The sequence below is a fragment of the Saimiri boliviensis genome, chromosome 8 (genome assembly GCF_048565385.1).
Source record: "Saimiri boliviensis isolate mSaiBol1 chromosome 8, mSaiBol1.pri, whole genome shotgun sequence".
Lineage (NCBI taxonomy): Eukaryota > Metazoa > Chordata > Mammalia > Primates > Cebidae > Saimiri > Saimiri boliviensis.
The window spans coordinates 79,574,235-79,597,131 of record NC_133456.1 but is presented as its reverse complement, the minus strand read 5'-3'; the positions used below and the strand labels follow the sequence as shown (position 1 = coordinate 79,597,131).

At 35.5% G+C, this 22,897-nt stretch overlaps 1 protein-coding gene across 3 annotated transcripts in view; it reads right to left on the bottom strand.

The window, feature by feature from the left end:
• Nucleotides 1-21,290, bottom strand: part of OSTN (osteocrin) — a 51,484-nt gene extending 30,194 nt beyond the window's left edge. For 2 of the 3 annotated variants that reach the window (XM_010337728.2, XM_003927018.3), the window contains exons 1-3: nt 21,229-21,290; nt 3,596-3,694; nt 175-389 (exon numbers count right to left, since the gene is read on the bottom strand). In XM_010337728.2, the coding sequence (XP_010336030.1) occupies nt 175-389; nt 3,596-3,694 (314 nt within the window). In that variant the 5' untranslated portion in view covers nt 21,229-21,290. Of the gene's footprint in view, nt 1-174; nt 390-3,595; nt 3,772-21,228 lie in introns of all 3 variants that reach the window. The other variant, XM_074403505.1, reaches the window with a different exon arrangement.
• Between the last annotated feature and the right edge of the window lie 1,607 nt (nt 21,291-22,897).

Genomic DNA, 22,897 nt, shown 5'->3' with positions numbered 1-22,897 from the left:
AAGAGTTATTTTGAAAACCATACTATTAAAGCCACAGATTAGCTAATGTGCTGTCAAATCTATCTATATACAAGGTTTTCACTGTATTTTTTATGTGGAATTATTTCTGTTTTAGAACCCAGAAAGAAATAATAATAGAAAACAAAAACTTCCTTTTTCTAAGAGTTCACTTACCTCTGTTTACCTTTGTGATCTACAGAGCCAGCTGAGAGTCTGTCAAGGGGAGACCCAAAACCAGAGAAACTCCTTTTCTTCTTTGTCTCAATTGCATCATTTTCTAGGGACACCAGTTCATCGAGAAGCAAGAGTTTTGCTGTCAGGTCAGTGGCTGACTTCTCTTCTGTGACTGTGGGTGGTGACTGCGCATTTATGACTCCAGAATCAAAGTCCTATCAGGCAGAAAAAGGTGATTCCATTAATTTAGACAAAGAAACTCAAAGTATGTACAAGTGCATTTGGCTTTTGCTACTGTTAGCTGACATACTCATTATGTAACATTTTATAATTTCTTTCTTTTTCTTTTTTTTTTTTTGAGATTTGATTTCAAGACTTCAAGACCGTTGAAGCATAATCCCAGCCAGAGGCCAATGCTCAGAGAAGTACTTGAACACCCCTGGATCACAGCAAATTCATCCAAAACCATCAAATCGCTAAAACAAAGAATCAACTAGCAAACAGTCTTAGAATCATTTATGGGGAGAAATCCTTGAACCAGGGCTGCTGTACAACCTGTCAGGAACATGCTACTGACATTTACCTTACTGTTGTCTGCTGCTCTCAATTTAGAAGGCTAGGAGGAATATTTGTCTTACTGAGCAGTTCACTCATTTTATAATTTCTTTCTTTTCTTTTATTTCTTTTTTTTTTTGAGATGGAGTTTCACTCTTGTTGCCCAGGTTGGAGTGCAATGGCGCGATCTCGGCTCACCGCAACCTCCGCCTCCTGTGTTCAGGCAATTCTCCTGCCACAGCCTCCTAAGTAGCTGGGATTACAGGCACGTGCCACCATGCCCAGCTAATTTTTTTGTATTTTTAGTAGAGACGGGGTTTCACCATGTTGACCAGGATGGTCTTGATCTCTTGACCTCGTGATCCACCCGCCTCGGCCTCCCAAAGTGCTGGGATTACTGGCTTGAGCCACCGCACCCGGCCTTTCTTTTCTTTTTTTTTTTTAAGATGGAGTTTCACTCTTCTTGCCCATGCTGGAGTGCAATGACATGATCCCGGCTCACTGCCACCTCTGCCTCCCATGTTCAAGTGATTCTCCTGCTTCAGCCTCCCAAGTAGCTGGAATTAAAGGTGCCCATCACCATGCCTGGCTAATTTTTTTGTATTTTTAGTAGAGATGGGGTTTCCTCATGTTGGCCAGGCTGGTCTTGAACTCCATAGTCATGCAGAACTGTAAGTCAATTAAACCTCTTTCCTTTGTAAATTACTCAAAATTGAGCAGTTTTTGTTTGTTTGTTTGTTTGTTGGTGTGTTTTGAGATGGAGCCTCACTCTGTTCCTTAGGCTGGATGCAGTGGCATGATCTCAGCTCACTGCAACCTCTGCTTCCCAGGTTCAAGTGATTCTCCTGCTTCAGCCTCCTGAGTAGCTAGGATTACAGGTGCCCATCACCATGCCCAGGTAATTTTTGCATTTTTAGTAGTGATATGGTTTCACCATGTTGGACAGGCTTATCTTGAACTCCTGACCTCAAGGGATCTGCCCATCTTCGCCTCCCAAAGTGCTGAGATTACAGGTATGAGCCACTGCACCTGGCCAAGTAGTTCTTTACAACAGTATGAAATGGACTAATAAATGTTTTCTGTTCTCTTCATTTTCTCTAGTAAAATGAAAGAGTAGAATTATCAAGCCCTTTCATCATTGATTCAAGCAAGTCTCTTTTAAAACACTTATAGCCTGATGTACAAACTGAAAGCTGTTAAGCCTCCTCTTTCCTTATCCAGTCATACATGCACAAAGTCTGGTCAGTCTGGTCAGTTCTTGCAGAAAAATCTTTTTGTTGCTGTTTTTGATTCCCATCAGGGGTGTTCTTCTTCTTCTTCTTCTTTTTTTTTTCCCCTGAGATGGAGTCTTGCTCTTGTTGCTCAGGCTGGAATGCAGTGGTGCAATCTTGGCTCATGCAACCTCTGCCTCCCAGGTTCAAGTGATTCTTCTGCCTCAGCCTCCAAGTAGCTAGGATTACAGATGCACACCAGCTGGCTAATTTTTTTGTATTTTTGGTAGATATTGGGTTCACCATGTTGGCCAGGCTCTTCTCCAACTCCTGACTCAAGTGATCCAAGTGGTGACTTTAAATCAAGTACTCTTTACTGCTTAGCATACTCCCTTAATCACCTTATAATTTGCTTCCATACCTCTCATCTCCCTCATCTATGCTTCATCCATAATACTGTCATAGTTTCCCCCAATACAACTTTTGTCTTATAAAAAGAAAATTAAAAATCTCTTGCAGTCCTTTGTTACTTATAGTACAAAGCCCACAGTATGGTTTCCAACTATTCCACAGATCTTAGCTTCTGTCACTTCCTTATATAAACCTGACAAAATAGAAACTGGAGATGGGAAGGATGCAGAAATGGCTAGAAAGAAAACTTAAAGGAGATAAGCCTTCAAAGGCAAAGATTTTTTATCTTTCAAACCATCCTCCAAAAATACGCTTTCATTTTTTGAACTAACACACATAAAAAATCATTTTTAAAGAAATATCCTTAATCTTCAGAAAAAAAATCATAAAACGTTTATAAAACTTGTCCTTTAATATAATGCATTTCAGACTCTCAACTTTATGCTATTTAAGAAACACAAAAAATGTTTCTAATAAGATCAAATAAACTAAAAAAAAAGATTTTAAAAAGATCAAATAAACTAATTTTTCTCCTTGTGATGCCCTCATATTTCCTTTTCTTTGTACTTTAGCCACAGCACCAAGAAAACATTTGTACTGTAATTAAAAATTTGAAGAAAACTACTCAAATTGTGGCATGCAAACCACTTCAAATTTGACATAAAAGCATTTCTGATTCTGGCATAACTGATTTAATTAAATGTGGCTATAATAATGGATCTTAAGCTTTTTTGTTCAAGAAAAACAAATCTTTGTTCTTAAATTTCTTTTCACATTGAGATAACTGGCTTGCTCTGACTCCTCTGTGGGGAGAAAATCATGATTACTGCTCTTTTCACTTAAAGTTCACAACCTTGAATGTCACGTTGGCAACAAAAATAAGACAATAAAAAATACTGATTTTCTTGATTTGGTGCTATTTCTCTATTTTATTTTGTGTACCTTTTCTTATTAGTAGCTGCACCGGCTTCTTACTCTAGTAGAAATGATATGGTAATAAAAGAATATATATGTAATATATAAGTATATATATTACATTTATAAAATATACATTCTATATAAAAACATAATACATGATATACAAATATATAAAAATTATATTTATGTATATAAAATATATTTTAATACATATGCGTTTATATATAAACATGTCATTTATAAAACATGTCAAACATATGTATATATATATATATATATACACACACATATATATATTTATATTTTTGTAAGCTAGTTTCCATTACCTCTGTTGTTACATCTATTGAGAGGACTTGTCCTGAGCTCCACAGCATCAGAGTCACAGCCAGGATGAAACACACACTTGCCGATCTCCAGTCCAGCATCTGAGGGTCGCATATGTCATAGTGAGCATTGAATTCATTTGAAATGTAAAGATGAAAAACAAAAGCTCCTAAAAGGCCTGTTAGCGGTAAATGGTAAACCAGATTATTTCATTTCAGTATATTGGAGTGCATCTCTACAAAACTTAAATTATACTTAATAGAAGCTATTCATCTCCCAGAATGAATTCTATCAAGGTTTCTTTTCCATGGCAACTTAGATTAGGGCTGTTTGGCTATAATACTAATTTAATTCAAACTAACCCACAATCTGTGAAATATGGTTAATGTAACTTTATTTTTTGACTGTCAGATCTAGAGATTACAATTTTATATGTGTACCTGAGGAGAAATTCATAACAGTGGCAAGGCATTAGAGAATAAGTTCTTATTGGTTTGTGGTGAACCAGAGAGGCTGTGGTGTCTAAAACTATTTAAATCCAAAATTCAAAACACCCACTATCAGTAGGAGAATTTCTTTATGTCCTTGTGTTATGTCAGGATTTCATAAGCAAGATTCAAAATTGTTATTAAATCTATCAGATATTACTATATCAAAATTTAAAAATTACATATGTTACAGTAAAATATCAAAAGACAAATTACTTAATAGAAGATATTTTCAATATATACATAAATAAAAGATTAGCATTTAGAAAATGTAAATAAATGCTTTAAATACAACTTTAAAGATTGACACACAATTAAATAAAAATGGGCCAAAGTTATGAACACTCATTTCATAGAAAATGAACAGACAAAATTTTTCGTAACACATACAATTTCTTCAACGCTAATAAAAAGAGAAGTGAAATACCGTTTTATACACTTAGTTTGGTAAAATATTGGTCGAACTTGCAATGTAGTGGTTTCAGGAAACAAAAACACAAAAAATTCTGGTGGAGTTGAAAATGAATCCAATTATTTGGAGAAAATTGAGCAATTTACAAAAAGGTTGAAAATGCTTATCTCCTATCTAGGACATATTTATTTCACTTCTAGGTATATATTCCTGAGAGAAACTGTCAATGTTTATATGAAGACATGTATCTGGAAGTTCATCGCCTCATTGTTTATAATAGTCAAAAAATGGAGTCAACTCAGGTGCCCCACTCGAGGGAAAATAGATTTATTAATTGAGATGTATTCAAACTACTGACTTAAAATAAATGACTTAAATACATATTTACCTTGAAAACAAATAACTTAAATATATGTTTATTTATATGTATGGATTTATAAAAAAACAGTTTTGGAGAGAAACGGGAAGTGTAGAACAATACATGACATTTATACCATTTACTGAAAATGTTAATGCCCAAAGCAATATACATTTTGGAACTTGATTCATGATTATGATTACCTCTGCAGAGAAGAAAAAATGAGTAAAATTATAGAGAAAAACATAAGGGACTGAGTTTTTAATCTATATATATTTTAAAGGAAATACATAAAAATATTACCCTTGTTAATTGTGGATAATGAGCACAAAGATGTGTTATTTATATGTGTCTGACTTTTTAGATTAAAAAGCTACTATCCAGTCAACTAAAGCTCATCTATAGTCTACATCAGGCTGACCTGCTGCCAGTTTGACTACTGTAAGTTACGAAACTGTAGGTGAAATGGGGCATTGCACTGCTGAGGAAAGATCATGCAGCACGAGGTAGAACAAAATAGGCATGATTCCAAGCTTTGCCTAGTGGTGTATGGCAGTGGGAAAGCCTTCCAAGTTCATCCTTTAGGAATGAAAAGTCTCAGGAAACTCTATTGGCTTAAAAAAATCATTTGGAAAACCTACTGGAGATAAAGAGAAAATGGAAGCTAGAATGGAATCTGAAAGATTGGATTTGAGTCATGTTTTTGCTTTGATATCTCTGTAACCTTGAATATGTCATCATTTACCCTACTCAAGGTTCATTTTACTTGTTTGTGAAATGAGAAGTAATTCCTATCTCAAATGAGCTTTGAGAGGATTGAATTGATTCATGCATCCCCTTTCTATCTCATTTACTATTTATAACCTGTATGTGAAAGAATATGAGACAGCATTAAATATTTCCTTAATAACTGCATTTGTTTTGGCATGACCCAAGATTTTTTTTTTTTTTGACATTTTCTTGAAGAATTGTTACTGTGGCTCTTTCCTTGAGCTCACTGAGTTCCCACAGAGGTAGAGGCTTGGGTGAGTGCCACTGGTAACCCACTGCTGTGAGTTGCCTCTAGTGTTGGAGGCGGGGCCTGGAGAGAGGCAACTGGATAATGGGGACAGGTTTCCCTTTGGTGCTGTTCTCTCATGATAATTATCGAGATATCTGGTTATTTAAAAGTGTATAGCACCTCTCCTCTCTTTTTCCTCCTGCTCTGGTCATATGAAGAATTGCCTGCTTCTCCTTTGCCTTCCACCAACATCGTAAGTTTCATGAGGCCTCCCCAGCCATGTTTCCTGTACAGCCTACATAACTGTGAGCCAATTAAACCTTTTTTCTTTATAAATCAACCATTCTCAGCTGTGTCTTTATAGCAGCGTGAGCCTAGACTCACACAGGTAGCCCCTGTAAAACTAACAAGAGAGGCAAGACCCTGACAAGTGATTGATTGCAGTTGTGTAGCAGTTAAGGACTATGGCAAAGAATTTTAAGCCTAGGACGTTATCAAAGAGTATTTCCAATGCAAGAAAAGACAAAAAAAAAAAAAAAAAAAAAAAAACCCCAAAGAAACACACACACACACAAAAACAAAACAACTTTGGCTCACATTCCTAAAAACAACAACAAAAAACAACTTGTAACTGTGAAACTGTGTAGATTTTAGTAACAAATGTTACATGCTGGTGTGAACAAATGTTTTATATAAACAAAATGACATCTGAATGAACTATGTCAGTTAAGACTTAACATGGAGATAAAATATTTTAGCAATTTTGGCACTGTCCATAACATTTATTTATCAAATATAATTTGGATTTTTATGTAATGTTTAAAATAGTTGTTCACTATGACACCAATGAGTTTATTTCAGAGTCTTGTCACATAATGCTAGTTCTTTTCTTTTCTGAAAGGGAGCAGTAAATTCTCTCTGTGTTCTCTTTTTCCTAAACTTGATATTTGGACTGAGATTTTCAGTAAGGATATTAAAAAATCAAAAACAAAAAAACAGTAAATCATGACTATGTTTCTAAATTGAGAAAATAACCAATAAGAATGCAATAGTTATCTGATGAAAATACCAACCAAATCCTACCTTAGCAATTGCTTTAGAAACCAGCCACTTAATTGTGTTTTCTCCTGATTTTCCTGATGTCTCTTTAACTTTACATAAAGGAGGATATACTAAGAACATAACTGTATTTACAAAATTATTTCATATTTCCAATGTATCTTTTATTTATTTTTATTTTTTTGAGATAGAGTTTCGCTCTGTTGCCCAGGCTGGAGTGCAATGGCTCAATCTCGGTTCAGTGCAACAGCCGCCTCCCAAGTTCACGCGATTCTCCTGCCTCTTCCCGAGTAGCTGGGATTACAGGTGCCTGCCATCATGCACAGCTAATTTTTTGTATTTTTAGTAGAAATGGGATTTCACTATGTTGGCCAGGCTGGTTCTAGAACTCTTGACCTCAGGTGATCCACTTGCCTTGGCCTCCCAAAGTGCTGGGATTACAGGCGTGAGCCACTGCACTGGCTTATATATCTTTTTTAAAAGAAACTGTTGTCCCATTTAATCAAAGACAAACTCCAATTGTTTGTTTCCTTTCTTCCTTTTTATCATAAAACTAGGTTTCAAATGTGAAAACTGCCCAATTTTATATGTCTTTCTATGTGGATTTCCTTTAACTATTTTTATGCACATTTTGCTAACCAGGTTTTACCTCGTCTCTGTAATCTTATAAATGGCACAGAATGATGAGTGTTTATAGTATTGATGATTATGTCTGAGGTATGTATTTTTGGGCTTGGGTGTATATAGGAAAAAATCATGATGTATCATCTTACAGATAACCACATCCTGATTATTTGGTTAAGAAGTTGTAAAAATAAACACTGAGTTTAAATACACACATTTAATGGTTTAAAGCCATACTTGTAGCCAGTTAACCCAAAGGCCAAGTTCCTAAATATGGCATTTGGTATTCTAATGAAAACAAACACCCTGGCACCTGCCACACAAAAGACATTTGATTAACTTGTTGAAACTTGATTGCTACAAAATTAGAAACAGAGGAAATTATAGGGAGGAAAGGAAAAGCCTAGGCTCAGCCCCATTTTCCTATTTTGTTAATAGTGGATAAATATAGCCCATGATTTAAAATCTCCTGGGCACCATGTATTCTCCAGATCACAGAAAGTTCAATGAAAGATGTTCATTGACTGCATAAATAAACCAAAGTAAAGGTGTTTCCATGTTTTTAGCACATCAATTTTTTTTAGTAGATTAAAAATTTTTATTTAATGTTGGTAACTAACAAAAGGTTGATAAGTACTGTGACAGGATGGGGGCTGAACAAAAATGAACTGAAAGATACATAGCAACAGAAAAATCACATTAGGAAATGCTTTCCCCAATAGAGACCATATGAAATTTGGTTAGAGTTTAATTAGATAAATATTAATACTTTGACTTTTAAATCATACTAGTGTGACATCTATATTTTTGCCAGTATAAATCTTCAGTGGCTCAAATTACTTGTGGTAATCATGGAATCTCCCTGGCACCTTTTAGTTGAAAAACTGTACAACAGATAGCCGATAGCTGTTTTTCTTGGATACTTATTGTTTGGGTACACATTGTTTTTTTTTTTTTTTTTTTTTTTTGAGACGGAGTTTCGCTCTTGTTACCCAGGCTGGAGTGCAATGGCGCGATCTCGGCTCACCACAACCTCCGCCTCCTGGGTTCAGGCAATTCTCCTGCCTCAGCCTCCTGAGTAGCTGGGATTACAGGCACACGCCACCATGCCCAGCTAATATTTTGTATTTTTAGTAGAGACGGGGTTTCACAATGTTGACCAGGATAGTCTCGATCTCTTGACCTCGTGATCCGCCCACCTGGGCCTCCCAAAGTGCTGGGATTACAGGTGTGAGCCACCGCGCCCGGCCCCACATTGATTTTTTTAAATCAATTTTTGAATAATATTTCTTTGGATAGTGAGGAGTTTTGAAAGAAACAGCGACCATGGAATCTGCCTTATAAGAAGATTATCTGTGTACTTCCTTCATATTTTAGTCAATTGGACTATTATGTATTTTGACTTTTTAAACAATTCTGCTGAATAAACAAATATCTTATATTGTATAACATCTTAAGCTTTATTTTAAAGACTTTCCACATGTAAGAATTGATTATATTCTGAAAGGATCTTTCAAACTGGCTAGAGTGATGGTAGATGGAGTAAGGCGGTTAGGTACAAAGTTTTGTCAGGAGTTATAACATTTTCTTACCTTTGTTTAGGATATATTGTACATTTTTAAAGAGGTGTTAGAGTTCTGATTCACAGTAAAGGCTCTGAAATTCCAGCAATAAAGAAAAACTGGGAGAGAGATCCAAGATGGCTGATCACTAACAGCTCGGGATTGTAGCTCCCAGTGAAAGCGCAAAGAATGAGAGGACGCCACACCTTCACATGAATTCTTGTTGCTCACGCACCAGGAGATTCCCAGCGGAGGAGCCCCACGGGTCGCCAGCGCGACTCTTGTGACCGGCGAGGCGGTTTTGCCGGCGCCTCAGAGCGACGGTTCTTGGTGCAGAGTTGGAAAAGCACCATCAATCTTAACGCCGCTGATTTAGTCGGCGCAGTGGGTTGCTCAGATTTCGGCGCTGAGAATCAGTAAGTTGGACGTCCACTCAGAAACCTAATTACAAAGACGGTGAATTTAAAGACCACAGATGGATAAATTTATAACGAAGGGAGGAAAACGGCCAAAAAAGGCTGAGAATGCCCAAGATCAGAACGCCTCTCCCTCAGCGGGGGATCACAGTTCCTCATCAGCAACGGAACAAGGCTTGATGGAGAACGAGTGTGTTCCAATTACAGAAGCAGGCTTCAAAATGTGGATAATGAGAAACTTCTGTGAATTAAAAGAACTTGTTTTAACCCAATCTAAAGCAACTAAGAACTTTGAAAAAAGATTTGACGAAATGTCAACAAGAATACACAATTTAGAGAGGAAAATAAGTGAATTGATGGAGCTGAAAAACACAATAGGAGAACTTCGTGAAGTATGCACAAGTTTTAACAGCCGAATTGATCAAGCAGAAGAAAGGATATCAGAGGTCGAAGACCAACTCAATGAAATAAAACAAGAAGACAAGATTAGAGAAAAAAGGATAAAAAGGAACGAGCAAAGTCTCCAAGAAATATGGGACTATGTGAAAAGACCTAATCTACGCTTGATAGGTGTACCTGAATGTGACGAAGAGAATGAATCCAAGCTGGAAAATATGCTTCAGGACATTATTCAGGAAAATTTTCCCAACTTAGTAAGGCAGGATAATATTCAATTCCAGGTAATACAGAGAACACCACAGAGATATTCCTCAAGAAGAGCAACTCCAAGGCACATAATCGTAAGATTCACCAGGGTTGAAATGAAGGAGAAAATACTAAGAGCAGCCAGAGAGAAAGGTCAGGTTACCCACAAAGGGAAGCCTATCAGACTTACAGCAGATCTCTCAGCAGAAACCCTACAAGCCAGAAGAGAGTGGGGGCCAATATTCAACATCCTTAAAGAAAAGAACTTTCAACCTAGAATTTCACATCCAGCCAAACTAAGCTTCACAAGTGAAGGAAAAATAAAGTTTTTTGTGAATAAGGAAGCACTCAGAGATTTCATCACCACCAGGCCTGCTTTACAAGAGCTTCTGAAAGAACCACTACACATATGAAAGGAACAAACAGTATCAGCCTTTCTAAAAAAATTATCAAAAAGAGCATCAATATAATGAAGAACTTACATCAACTAATGGACAAAATAGCCAGCTAATGGCAGTATTAAACTCACATATATTACTATTAATTCTAAATTTAAATTGACTAAATCCCCCAATCCAAAGACAGGCAATTTGAATAAAAAACTAAAACCCATCAGTATGCTGCATCCAGATCCATCTCACATTCAAGGATACACAAAGACTCCAAACAAGGGATGGAGAAAGATTTACCAACCAAACAGAGAGCTAAAATAAATAAATAAAAAGCAGAAGTTACAATTAAGCAACAAAGATCAAAAGAAGCAAAGAAGGACATTATATAATGATAAAAGGATCAATGCAACAACAAGAAGAGCTAAAGATCCTAAATATATACGCAGCCAATACAGGAATATGCAGACATACAAGACTTATAAAGAGACTTAGACTCCCACATAATAATAGTGGGAGACTTCAACATTAATATTAGACAGATCAATGAGACAGAAAATTAACAACGATATTCAGGACTTGAACTCAGATCTGGAACAAGTAAATGTAATTAACATTTATAGAACTCTCCACTTTAAATATACAAAATATACACTCTTATCAGTACCACATCATATCAACTTAGAAGTTTAAAAGAAATCTTGGTTGGCTCCTTGTTTGCTATTCTCTTCCCTCATTTTCTTTCATGTCTCTATTATTAAGGACAATTATAGGCATACCCATATTTAGACTGCATTCTAGCCTGGGCAATAAAGCAATACCCCCATCCTCTCTCCCTCTTTCTCTTTCTCTTTCTTCCTCTTCTTTATTCTAAAATAAATAAATAAATAAATAAATAAAATAAAAACTATTAATAATTAAAAAAAAAGAAAAACTGGTTTAATTATATTTAAACTAGAGTTTAATGAGACGCCTGTTAAAACGAAGATGTTTTTATTAGTAGGAGTAAGTGTTGCAATAAGCCATTGTTATTGTGAAAAGTATCTCTCAAGTGGGCTGGGGTAGAAGAAAAGAGATTGAAAAATCATTGATCTACAAAAGAAAGAGCAAACTGCTATGAGAGGTGTAAGTTAGAGATAGTTAAGCTCAAAAAGAGAAGCAATGTGAGCCAGCATCTGATCTAATGCACTTTTTAATCAGTAAGACTTTTAAACTAACTGCATTTGAAGAAAACGGTGTTGAAGAAAAAAAAAAAAAAAACTCAGGTGTTAAGGACATTTCTCTTCAACCTGTGACTTTATGATTACCGTCTGACTTATTGATAGTTGATCCAATAATTTGAAATTCACAAAGGTACTAGGTTTGTGGGTAAATATTGATATTGTCTAGGAATTTTTAATTATTTACCCTAACATCTTGATTGTAAATACTCAAAATAGACTCCACTCTCATTTAACAAAAATTTAAAATAAAGGACTTAATTAAAGACAAAGGGATTACAAAGTAATTTAATGGCTACATTGTTTTTACTTTCTTTTCTCACTGTGACAGAGCACGTTTAAGAGATTTAATCCAGGATATTTTATAAAAGGGCCTTAGTTCTGACAACATGAAATGACCATGTGTGCCTGCGGACAACACTGCCTAAAATCTTCCCTCTTTGAAATAATTGGTAAGTCATGAGTCAGCTTGGCCCATAAGTAAATCTGTAAAACATAGTAACTTCTTGAGGTTACCCTTTATCCCACTCTATTAAGTTACAATCACTATGGAATAATAAATGACAGAATGACAATAATTTTTATTTTAGAAAAATGCCTAAAACAAACAGTGCTTAACACAAAGTCTGCATAGCTTGCTGCAATGGAAAAAAGATCTGATGCGTGAGTTGTGAGACTCAGGCTCTACATTACTTCTGTTGCTATTTAATGATGTGATGTTGGGCAAACACTTTCCTCTCCAGGTCAAGTAAAATGGAGTTGGTCTAACTGACCTCTAATGTTGCTTCTGGCTTTTAAAGTTCACTGGTGAAGTTGGCTATTTTCTGGTAAAAGTGCAGACACTTAACATGTAGGTAATGATAATAGTCGGAACAGATTTAGCTGGGAAAACTGACTTGATGACTTCCTCAAATTAGCCAAAGTTTATGCAAAAAAATTGCATCCAGGCTTTGACGTAAATATTTGCCTCTTTCATTTCAGTATTTTTAAATTAAATATTTCTAGCTGAAAAGAAAGAACCTCCAAATCTTTGATTTTTGGATGTAACGTATGGTAAGACATTCCATTTTTAAGACCATATTAGGAAAAAAAACAATGCTACCAATTAAATTGATATGCTTATCAAAAGTAAGACTAATTTCAATTTCAGAGATGTTAAATAGGAGGCAGAATTGATGACATATGACAATATATTTACTTGCTTACTTAGGATTTTTTTTTTCTTTTTTTTTTTGCAACTGAGTCTCACTCAGTCACCCAGGTTGGTGTGCAGTGGCGCAATCTCGGCTCACTGGAACCTCCACCTCCCGGTTCAAGCAATTCTCCTGTCCCAGCCTCTGGAGTAGCTGGGATTACAGGTGCATGCCACCATGTCTGGCTAATTATTTGTATATTTAGTGGAGACGGTGTTTCACCATGCTGGCTAAGCTGGTCTTGAACTCCTGACCTTGTGATCTTCCCACCTTGGCCTCCCAAACCTCCCGAAGTGCTGGAATTACAGGCCTGAGACACCCCGCCGGCCCATTTTTTTTTTTTTTTTTTTTTTTTTTTTGAGATGGAGTTTCACTCCTGTCGCCCAGGCTGGAGTGCAGTGGCGAAATATTGGCTCACCAAAACCTCTGCTTCCGGGTTCAAACAATTCTTCTGCCTCAGCTTCCCAAGTAGATGGATTAAAGGAGCCTGCCACTGCCCCGGGCTAATTTTTATATTTTTAGTAGAGATGAGGTTTCACCATGTTGGCCAGGATGGTCTCGAACTCCTGACTTCAGGTGAGCTGCCCTCATCAGTCTTCCAAAGTGTTGGGATTACAGGTCTGAGCCATTACGCCCAACCTTACTTAGGATTTTTTTTCCTCACTTTTCTTTTTTTCCTATCATGCATAAGTCAGTATGCTAATTTCTCTACCCTTTCAAAACAAAAATTGTTAGAACAGAGATTCTAGATGCCATAGAATGCAGCTATATTCTCTTTTTTAAGCTGAGAGAAAGAAAGACTGGTATGATATTTAATTTGGCTATCAGAAATATTTTAAATCACATAAATAATATTAATAATTTAAAAATATTTGAGTACTACTCTCCTGCATTTGGCATTAATAGACTATCAAGATAAAATAATCATTTGAATATTTTCTCAGTAATCATGATCTTAATTTAGTAGATATAAAATTGGTGAAGACAAAATAGGAATTTGATAATGAGAATTTTCAGATCTCTAAAACCTCCACCAATATCATAAACATATATATCAGATTGAAAATCATTGATCTATGTGATACATGTGTGTGATATATATGGGTGTGTATATATTTATATATGTGTGTGTGACATATGTGTGACATATATAATATATATTATGATTATAATATATATTTATACAATATAATTATACATTATATGATTATAATATATAATGTATATATATCTCACTTATATATGTGTGTATATTGCACACACATATATCACATAAATCAATGATTTTCAATCTCATATATATGTGTGTGATATTGGTGGAGGTTTTATATATATATGTATTTTTTTCACATGTTGTGACTCCCAAAATCTTCTTTCAATGAAAGAATAAATATTCAAAAATAAAATTCTTTCAGACAATATATAGATGTTCAACAGCATTAGAAAAATACTTCTGTGATGCTGGGGAATGACAGACTCAGGCTCAGACTTGAACGACAGGGATAAGACTTTTTAGCTGTGCTCCTTAATGGGCTGGTGATATTGAACAAGACTCTAAAATTGTCAAAACTGTCTAATGAAACTGGTTTTCTTCAAAGAATGTAAGTTAATTAATTTTAGTCAATTTTAAATTATGAATTTACAAACAGCACAAATTATGGAATTGGCTTAGAGTTCAAATAAAAGAAATAAGCCTTTAAATTTTATATTTGATATTGTTTGCTAAAAATATATAAGGATATACATTTATCTATGAAAAAACTACATCATTTTTATTTTTATAAGTAAAAACTTTGCAATGGAAACTAAAATAGTAGAAACATTTTTTAAACTATAATTTGAAAATATTAATTACATGTTTCAAAATATGATTAAAAATTATTGTTATGAAGTGATTGTTGAAAAGTGATTGCTATGAAGCTGAAGGCAGATGTTTGAAGCCAAGTTTTTCCTACATACACAAAATTTACACTCAACAGTCACTTAGGGAACTTGGAGCCATTCATAGAGACAATGTGCAAAACTTATATTTTAAAAATCAAAAGGATAAATGTTTAAATTATAGTTTGTCATTATATAGGTAATCTTGATATTTCAATAAGTGACAATACTTTGAACAAAGTTTTAAGAAAGGCTTTTCTGGCTTTCTTTGCGGAGAGAAGCACCCAGATGATTGAGACACTTACCTGCTGGAAAGCAAAGGCTGGGACCTCCTGTCCTTGGGGTCTCTTTTTTACTGAAACTGTGATTCCAGTCTTTGATGAATTTTGCCTCACAAACAAGACAACTGAGGGTGGCTGCGGCACTTAGAAGCTTAGAAATGGGGAAGTAGTTTGGGATCATCATAAACTCAAATTAGAGATTTAAACTCATTCAGGATTTTCACCCAAGAGCAATTGAAAACTGCTTGTGGCTTGTAGCTTCTGTCACTGACCCATACATCATCTATATTATCCTCATAAAAAAAAACATTTGAGAAATACTCATGGTGCTCAGCCATTTATTTCAAAATGTGCTTATGAAATTTGCTCTTTTAAATAAATTGTGTAATGGGAATTTATGTTTTGGATTCCTGAAAAAAGGGAGCAAGTTGAGATTGAGAAATTTTAATATCCCGTTTAAAAATTTAAGTATCAGCTGGGCACGGTGGCTCACACCTGTAATTCCAGCACTTTGGGAGGCTGAGGTGGGTGGATCACCTGAGGTGGGGAGTTGGAGACCAGCCTGGCTAACATGTGAAACGCTGTTTCTACTAAAAACACAAAAAATTAGCCAAACGGGTGGCACACACCCGTAATCCCAGCTAGTTGGGAGGCTGAGGCAGGAGAATCACTTGAACCCAGAGGTGGAGGTTGCAGTGAGCCGAGATGGTGCCATTGCACTCCAGCTTGCGCAACAAAAGCAAAACTCCATCTCAAAAAAAAAAAATTAAATAAAAGTTAAATTATCAGGAATATGTTCCCAATTCTCAGTGCTCTTCAATTGGCAGTAGCAAATTTTCCAAAGTCAAAAAGCCAGTTAGAAGAAGAGCCAGAACAACAACTTTGATTTTCAGACTCAGTTTCATGCTCCTTCAAGTATAACCTATTTGTATAAAACCTTTTTCCATCTCCCAATTTTTTATAAAGTAATATTTTTATGGATGCAGTATTAATGTGGCAGACACCTACATTTTAAAATTACTTTCCCTCAAGGCAACAAATTAGTAAGAATGATACATTACTAGTACATGTGTTAACTGATTTTATTCTATTTGGCACCATTTTCACTTTTTTACACACTTTGCCTTCCAAAATCTTAAAATTTTATTTTTAAGTATCTCTGTTTTCTTCTTCTATTTGGATCTGTGATTAATACCAGTAGTCTCTTTCTTGCAAAAAATTAAGAAGCAAGAAACCTATAATGCCACTTTAAAGAAAGATCACACTATTATTTTTAAAAACCCAGATCTGGATGTTTAGTGAAGTGTTTCATTGCTATAACATTATTTAAGGCAGAGACCATGTCATGTTCACCCTTGCATCTAAGCATCTAACAGAATGCCTGGCGTAGAGTCAAATGTATGTGTTGAATGAAAGCATGAAGCAGCCTTATGTGGAAGATAAACAGAAATACAGGACAGATATTAATATCCAGCTTTCTTGATGTGAAAACCAAGGTAGAGGGAAGATAAGAGATTACCCTAGATTTCTACACCTGTAGTAATATGTGATGAAGTTCCTGCTAGAATCCTGATACATCCATTAGTATTTCACACGACAGATTCTCATTCTAATAAAAGTTACATGCAGCACTATCCTCCAATAATCATCCGTCTGAACTGTAGGATTTCTTATCAAACATTAATCTGTACCTAAATCCCCAAAAAACTAAATTTTTCTTGATTTAAATCTATGTTACTTAAAGAGAGAAAATAACGTTAGTATATTATTGTAGGCAATTCTGCTATGGAAATTTGTTGTTTAATTCTAATGTTCACTAATGGGAAAATGCTTTGAAACTGTAGATAGGGAAAAGCTAAGAGAGTTGCACATACTGGCTGGCCATTCTGTATATAGGCTTTTTAAAATTCAGCATTCAAAGACTTTCAGAGGGTAAAATTGGATAAATTAAGTTAAATATAGCATACTTAGATCTGAAGTTAATGTGGAATACCGCTACCCCCTTCACCCCTTACCCCACTTTGTACTTAAATAAAATATTTAATCAAAATCTTACATCATAATTATGTTAAGCTAGCCAACATACTAGATGAAAAAGTACCTCTAATGTGTAAACAGAGGGGCAAGCATATAATTTTTTTTTTTTTTTTATTTTTGAGCCGGAGTTTCGCTGTTGTTACCCAGACTGGAGTGCAATGGCGCGATCTCAGCTCACCGCAACCTCCGCCTCCTGGGTTCAGGCAATTCTCCTGCCTCAAACTCCTGAGTAGCTGGAATTACAGGCGTGCACCACCATGCCCAGCTAATTTTTGTATTTTTAGTAGAGGCGGGGTTTCACCATGTTGACCAGGATGGTCTCGATCTCTTGACCTCGTGATCCACCCGCCTCGGCCTCCCAAAGTGCTGGGATTATAGGCGTGAGCCACCGCACCTGGCCATATAAATTTTATAATATTCAACAACAGGATGCATTTATTGGCCATACACTGCATGCCAGATACTGGGGATATAAAAATAAAAAATTAAAAAATGCTTTCTCTGTCTTCCTGTTGCTCACAGCCTGGTTCAGGTGGAAACTCCTCAACCACTTGACCTGCAAGAACTGAGCCTTTCTGGAATGCTTCCACTTCCTTCAAATGGAATTGTCCCATATAACCTTTTAAAAAATATCATTTGCATAGCGGTGCTTTATTATCTTGAAATTAATCTCCTGTCATCCTTATAACAGTCAAGTTAGATTTATGTAGAAAATATGATAATTCTATTTTCTAAAAATCTGTGAACTGTAACACGCTGAGTTACTTTAGAAATCTGATCTCCTAACGCCTGGTATTGTATGCACACTTTCTAATACAATAAAGTGAATTAGTCGAAGTAGACCTGGATGGATCTGAATCTTGATTAGGCATGTCATTTAGCCTTTTTGTTTTAACATCTTCTTTGGAAAAATAGGGCAAAGACCTAATTTGTAGGCTTAGCATGAAGATCAGAAGTAATCTGGGTAAAGTGACGGGCTTAAATTAGTTACTCAAGGCCGGGCGCGGTAGCTCATGTCTGTAATCCCAGCACTTTGGGAAGCTGAAGCAGGTGGATTACGAGGTCAGGAGTTTGAGACCAGTCTGAAGACATGGTGAAACCCCGTCTCTACTAAAAATACAAAAAATTAGTCGATATGGTGGCACGTCTGTAATTTCAGCTGCCGAGGCAGGAGAATCGCTTGAACTTGGGAAGCGGAGGTTGCAGTGAGCCGAGATCGTACCATTGCACTCTATCCTGGGTGACAGAGTGAGACTCCATTAAAAAAAAAAAAAAATAGTTACTCAATAAATAACAGTTATCAGCATCCTGATATTGCCTTCGAAATACAGCAACTTGACAAAATAATTACTTTTAATTTTTTTTTTTATTATACTTTAAGTTCTGGGGTACATGTGCAGATCTTGCAGGATTGTTACACAGGTATACACATGCCACGGTGGTTTACTGCCTCCATCCCCCAGTGTTATCCCTCCCCAATCTCCCCACCCCCTGCTATCCCTCCCCTAGCTCCCTACCCCGCAACAGACCCCAGTGTGTGATGTTCCCCTCCCTGCGTCCATATGTTCTCATTTTCAACACCCACTTATGAGTGAGAACATGAGGTGTTTGGTTTTCTGTTCCTGTGTCAGATTGCTACTACTTTTTAGTTTTTATGAAAAAATATTTTTATCATTCAGTTTAAGAAACAAAATTAGTCTTCAAAATCTAGAATTATGGCAGAGTGATAGAAAATAAAATATAGTAAGAAAAGTAATATTGAATGGGGGAGGGAATTTCACTATAGAGAGTTATAAATAGAAGTCACTCTAACATTTGGTGTGTTATTATTTTGAGTCATAATATTTCTATAAAAATTCCTTCCAACTATAGAAAATGTAATCCTGGGAAAGAAACAAAAGAAAGTTCAGTTGTACTGAAGACATCACTATTCTTCTAGCTCTAATTGTGCCAACTAAAGTGAATTTTAATACCATTTTATATAATATTTTTAAAGTGGAATTTTTACATGTTTATAGCCTTAGGGATCATAGGAATATAGACTTTTAGAAAGAGAGGAAGCAATCATTAGAAATTATCAAATTTAATACTCTCTAATAGATGGAGAAAGTGAGTGATGATCAGAGAAAATGCTCAAGGGAGAGGAGAGAAGATAAGAATACAGAAATGATTGAAGAGGAAGAGGGAGCAGAAAGTGATGGCAAAGGCACTGTTACTAGAGGGAGGATATGGTTTGTATTAAGGCCTGAGCTAATGAAGTGGCAATAAAGAAGGGGTCACTGCTCCAGGGGTGTACCATGACACTTACTTGAAGAAAGAAGAGAAAGCACTCAGCTAAAAAATGACTTTAATCTGAGAAATCTTGAGACATTTGGAGAGTAGGTTCATTTAAGTGAGATACCCAGAATTAGCACCTTGTTGTAGCTTACCCATTGTACCTTCACAAACTCCAGTTTTACTGAGGGGAGAATAAAGCTTCGGGGAAGCTGAACGATTTGTCCATAAAGCTGTTGAAGTCAAAACTAGGATTAAAAGTCTAGTTTTCTGCCTACAAATCTTGTATTGCTCTGACTGAACTGTTGAATCTAAGCAAAAGTTGTCTGGTAGGTAAGAGTCATAGTAAATGAAGTATTGGCAAAACAGTTAAATTAGCTCGAGTCTAAAGATTAGTCCTACGATTCTGTGATACTGAGGTTTTATTCTCTGATGTAGAGAACACTGACTGACACTGGGGCTTCCTCAAATATTTTTATACTCAGTATCCCTAGCACTTCTATTTCTTTTGTCCTTTTCATAAGGACAAAATACAACATTATCGAGCTTTAATTTGCGCTTAAGGCTTGTGTGAAGTTGTATAGGTAGATTATAATAGAGCTAGAACAATATATTAGGATTTCTTTGAGTTCTTTATTTTTTGAGACAAGTACAATTAATCTGATTTTATTAATCAAACATTTAAATCATTGAGAGTATTTGTAAAAGAAGTTAAAATAATAGCCCTGAGGTTCCTGCACCTAATCAGCTAAAGATATCTGCTTCTCTACTGCTCATTATTCATGATATAAGAATCAGTTAAAATCCTGGGAAGTAAGGGGGAGAAAGCTACTGTCGACCTTAAACACTCTAAATAATTTTTTAGTGAAGCCATAGTAGAATTCATTTATATGGAGGAGACTTGAACTGTTATCAACAGAAAGTGCTCTTTAGAAAAGTTCTGTAAGAGGGCTGAAGAGTAATATCAAAGAGAAGACACAAAATGTCCCTGATGTTTTTGGGTAGACTATTAGGTATAATACTATCAATTCTATAACTTTTATAGGCATTAAAATTACTATGATTCATTCTCAAAAATGCTAAATTTTTAGGAGAAAAACTCATGAACAAACAATAATCACATTCCTAAAACTATAGAGTCTGTTATTCAAAGAAACAGCATTTGAATTGTTAGAACTGAATTCATTGAGTGCACACTAAACCTGAAATAAAATGTTACATTTCTTCTCAAAGAGAACTCAAATGTATGCTTCACATTAACTCTCAATTCAATCATTGAATAGCACTGCAAATACTGAAGAACAGACATAATCAAAGTGTATTCCAACTGTTATCAATATCATATTTGCAGGTTTGATATATAAGGAGAAAAACAAGATGCTTTAGGTTTTAAGAACAAAGAATTTCATTAGTTTAGGGATGTTTCTGAAGCTTCAAGGTTGTTTAGACCACTCTTCTATATGAAACATTTTTTGAGGAAAGCAAAATAATGCTATTAACATACCTATAGAATTATTATCTTGCATCCACCTTCTCTTTGTTTTGAAATGAAAGAAATGCAAAAAGCAATGTAATAAATATGAAATATCTGAATAAGCAATTAGTTCCACCTTAAATTTGCATTGCAAAAATATCTTTGCTTTTCTACTCATTTTAGAGAGGGAAATATTACCAAAAATGTTTCTAATTAGAAAAGATCCAGATATAATCAAAACACTTAAAGAGTCTGTGGAAGTAAAAATAATAGTTAAAAGAAAAAAGCACTAAATATTTGTCAATTTTTACATGTAACTTACCTTGTGAAAAATCAGGAGATTCGAACTTTAGAGTACTGTCTGTGCAGTTTCTCCAAAACTCAGCCCTATGGTGAGTTTTCTCTCTGAGTTTTTATAGTCTCAGTTATACACCCCTTACTCCAATCCCTGCCTTTGCTTTGTGTTACATCATTTCTGCAGATTTTCCACTGAGCATTTTCCCAAGCCTCTCTTCAATCTCTTTCTCTCCCTCCCTCTCCCTCCCTCCTTTCCCTCCATATTTAATCTATCTCTTGCTTTGATCATGGCATTTAAGTAGCAATGGAAGCATAGGCTCTGGAAAATTTAAGTGTAGATTGTGTTCAGCTTCACACCCATCACCTCTTCCTGAGGTTTTAGTCAAGCTCTGGCTATTACAAATCATGTTTGAGAAATAAAATACACTAAGATTTGTTGAAAAGTCACCAGGGAATTTCAAAGTACAATTTAGGGAGATTATAATCAGACACAGACTGATTTATTGGTGTAATTTTTGGATCTTTAAATGATCAGCTGTGGAAATAATGAATCGTTTCAGCCTCAGTCAGGTGCACAGTGCTGTGTCAGTGAAACACAATGACAGCTAGTTCGTAATTAACATTGCTATACTGGGAAGACTGTCACTAACAAACCTATAAATACTGAGCTGTGACATGTGAGCTATAAATGAAGATGTTGTAATCATTTTTATCTTGCTGTTGTCCTCCAGTACTTTAATTACCTTTTAACCAAAATATTTCTGCCTCTGTCTGAAGGTTTCTTTTATTCTTATCTCTTACTAAGCACATTTGCATCTCTGTGAATTATTAAGTTATAAAGGCAACATATTATCTTATTAGATCATTAATGGCTCATTTGATTCACCAGAGGGTCCCCATTTGACAGATAAAGAGGCCAAGGCTCAGGTAAGTCAAGTGACTTTATGAGGTCACACAGCTAGGAAGTAGTCTCAGAGCTGGATTTCAAATGCAGATCTTCTTAATTCCATATCCAGTTCTTTTCCTACGACTGCCTTCTGTCTCACTACTTTAAAAGCTAGAAAAGAGAATCCAAACCAGATTATATTTTTGCACAAAAAAAATAAATTTATTCTTTTTGGTTTTCCTAAAAAGGCCATTTAAAATACTAGTCACTAGTATAGGAACTATTACATGGTTAATTTGGATCTAGATGAGGGAACTGACCAGAGCACGCAGAATTGGTGGGATCGTAAAATGCTTCATTTTTATGAAGGGTTTCCAGGGATAACATTTGTCTCAACAAGCTTGAAATTTGAGTAGTTGGCAGAGACAGTTCACAAGTCAAGATAAAAATACAGCCTAATTGTGGACCCTTGTTTAGACATTACTGCCATAAATCAGTTATGTTAGCTTGAATCCACATGATGGAAAACTCTCAATATAGATTAATGGATGCATCATAATGCTACCAGAAGCCAATATTATTGACATACCTTTTATCCTTATTTGAAATGCCTCTCTTAGCATGCCGACAAGTGATATCTGTGGCTGATTTATTCCAGATCTGTCACTGCTTAGACAGTCCAAAGATTCCACCCTATTTGTGGATTTTGTTGACCTAATTCAAAAGTTTGACTTAACTGTTCTGCAGCAGTAGAAATAGCAACAGTTTATTCCAGGAACATCCATGGTACATTTAAGCCACTTACACA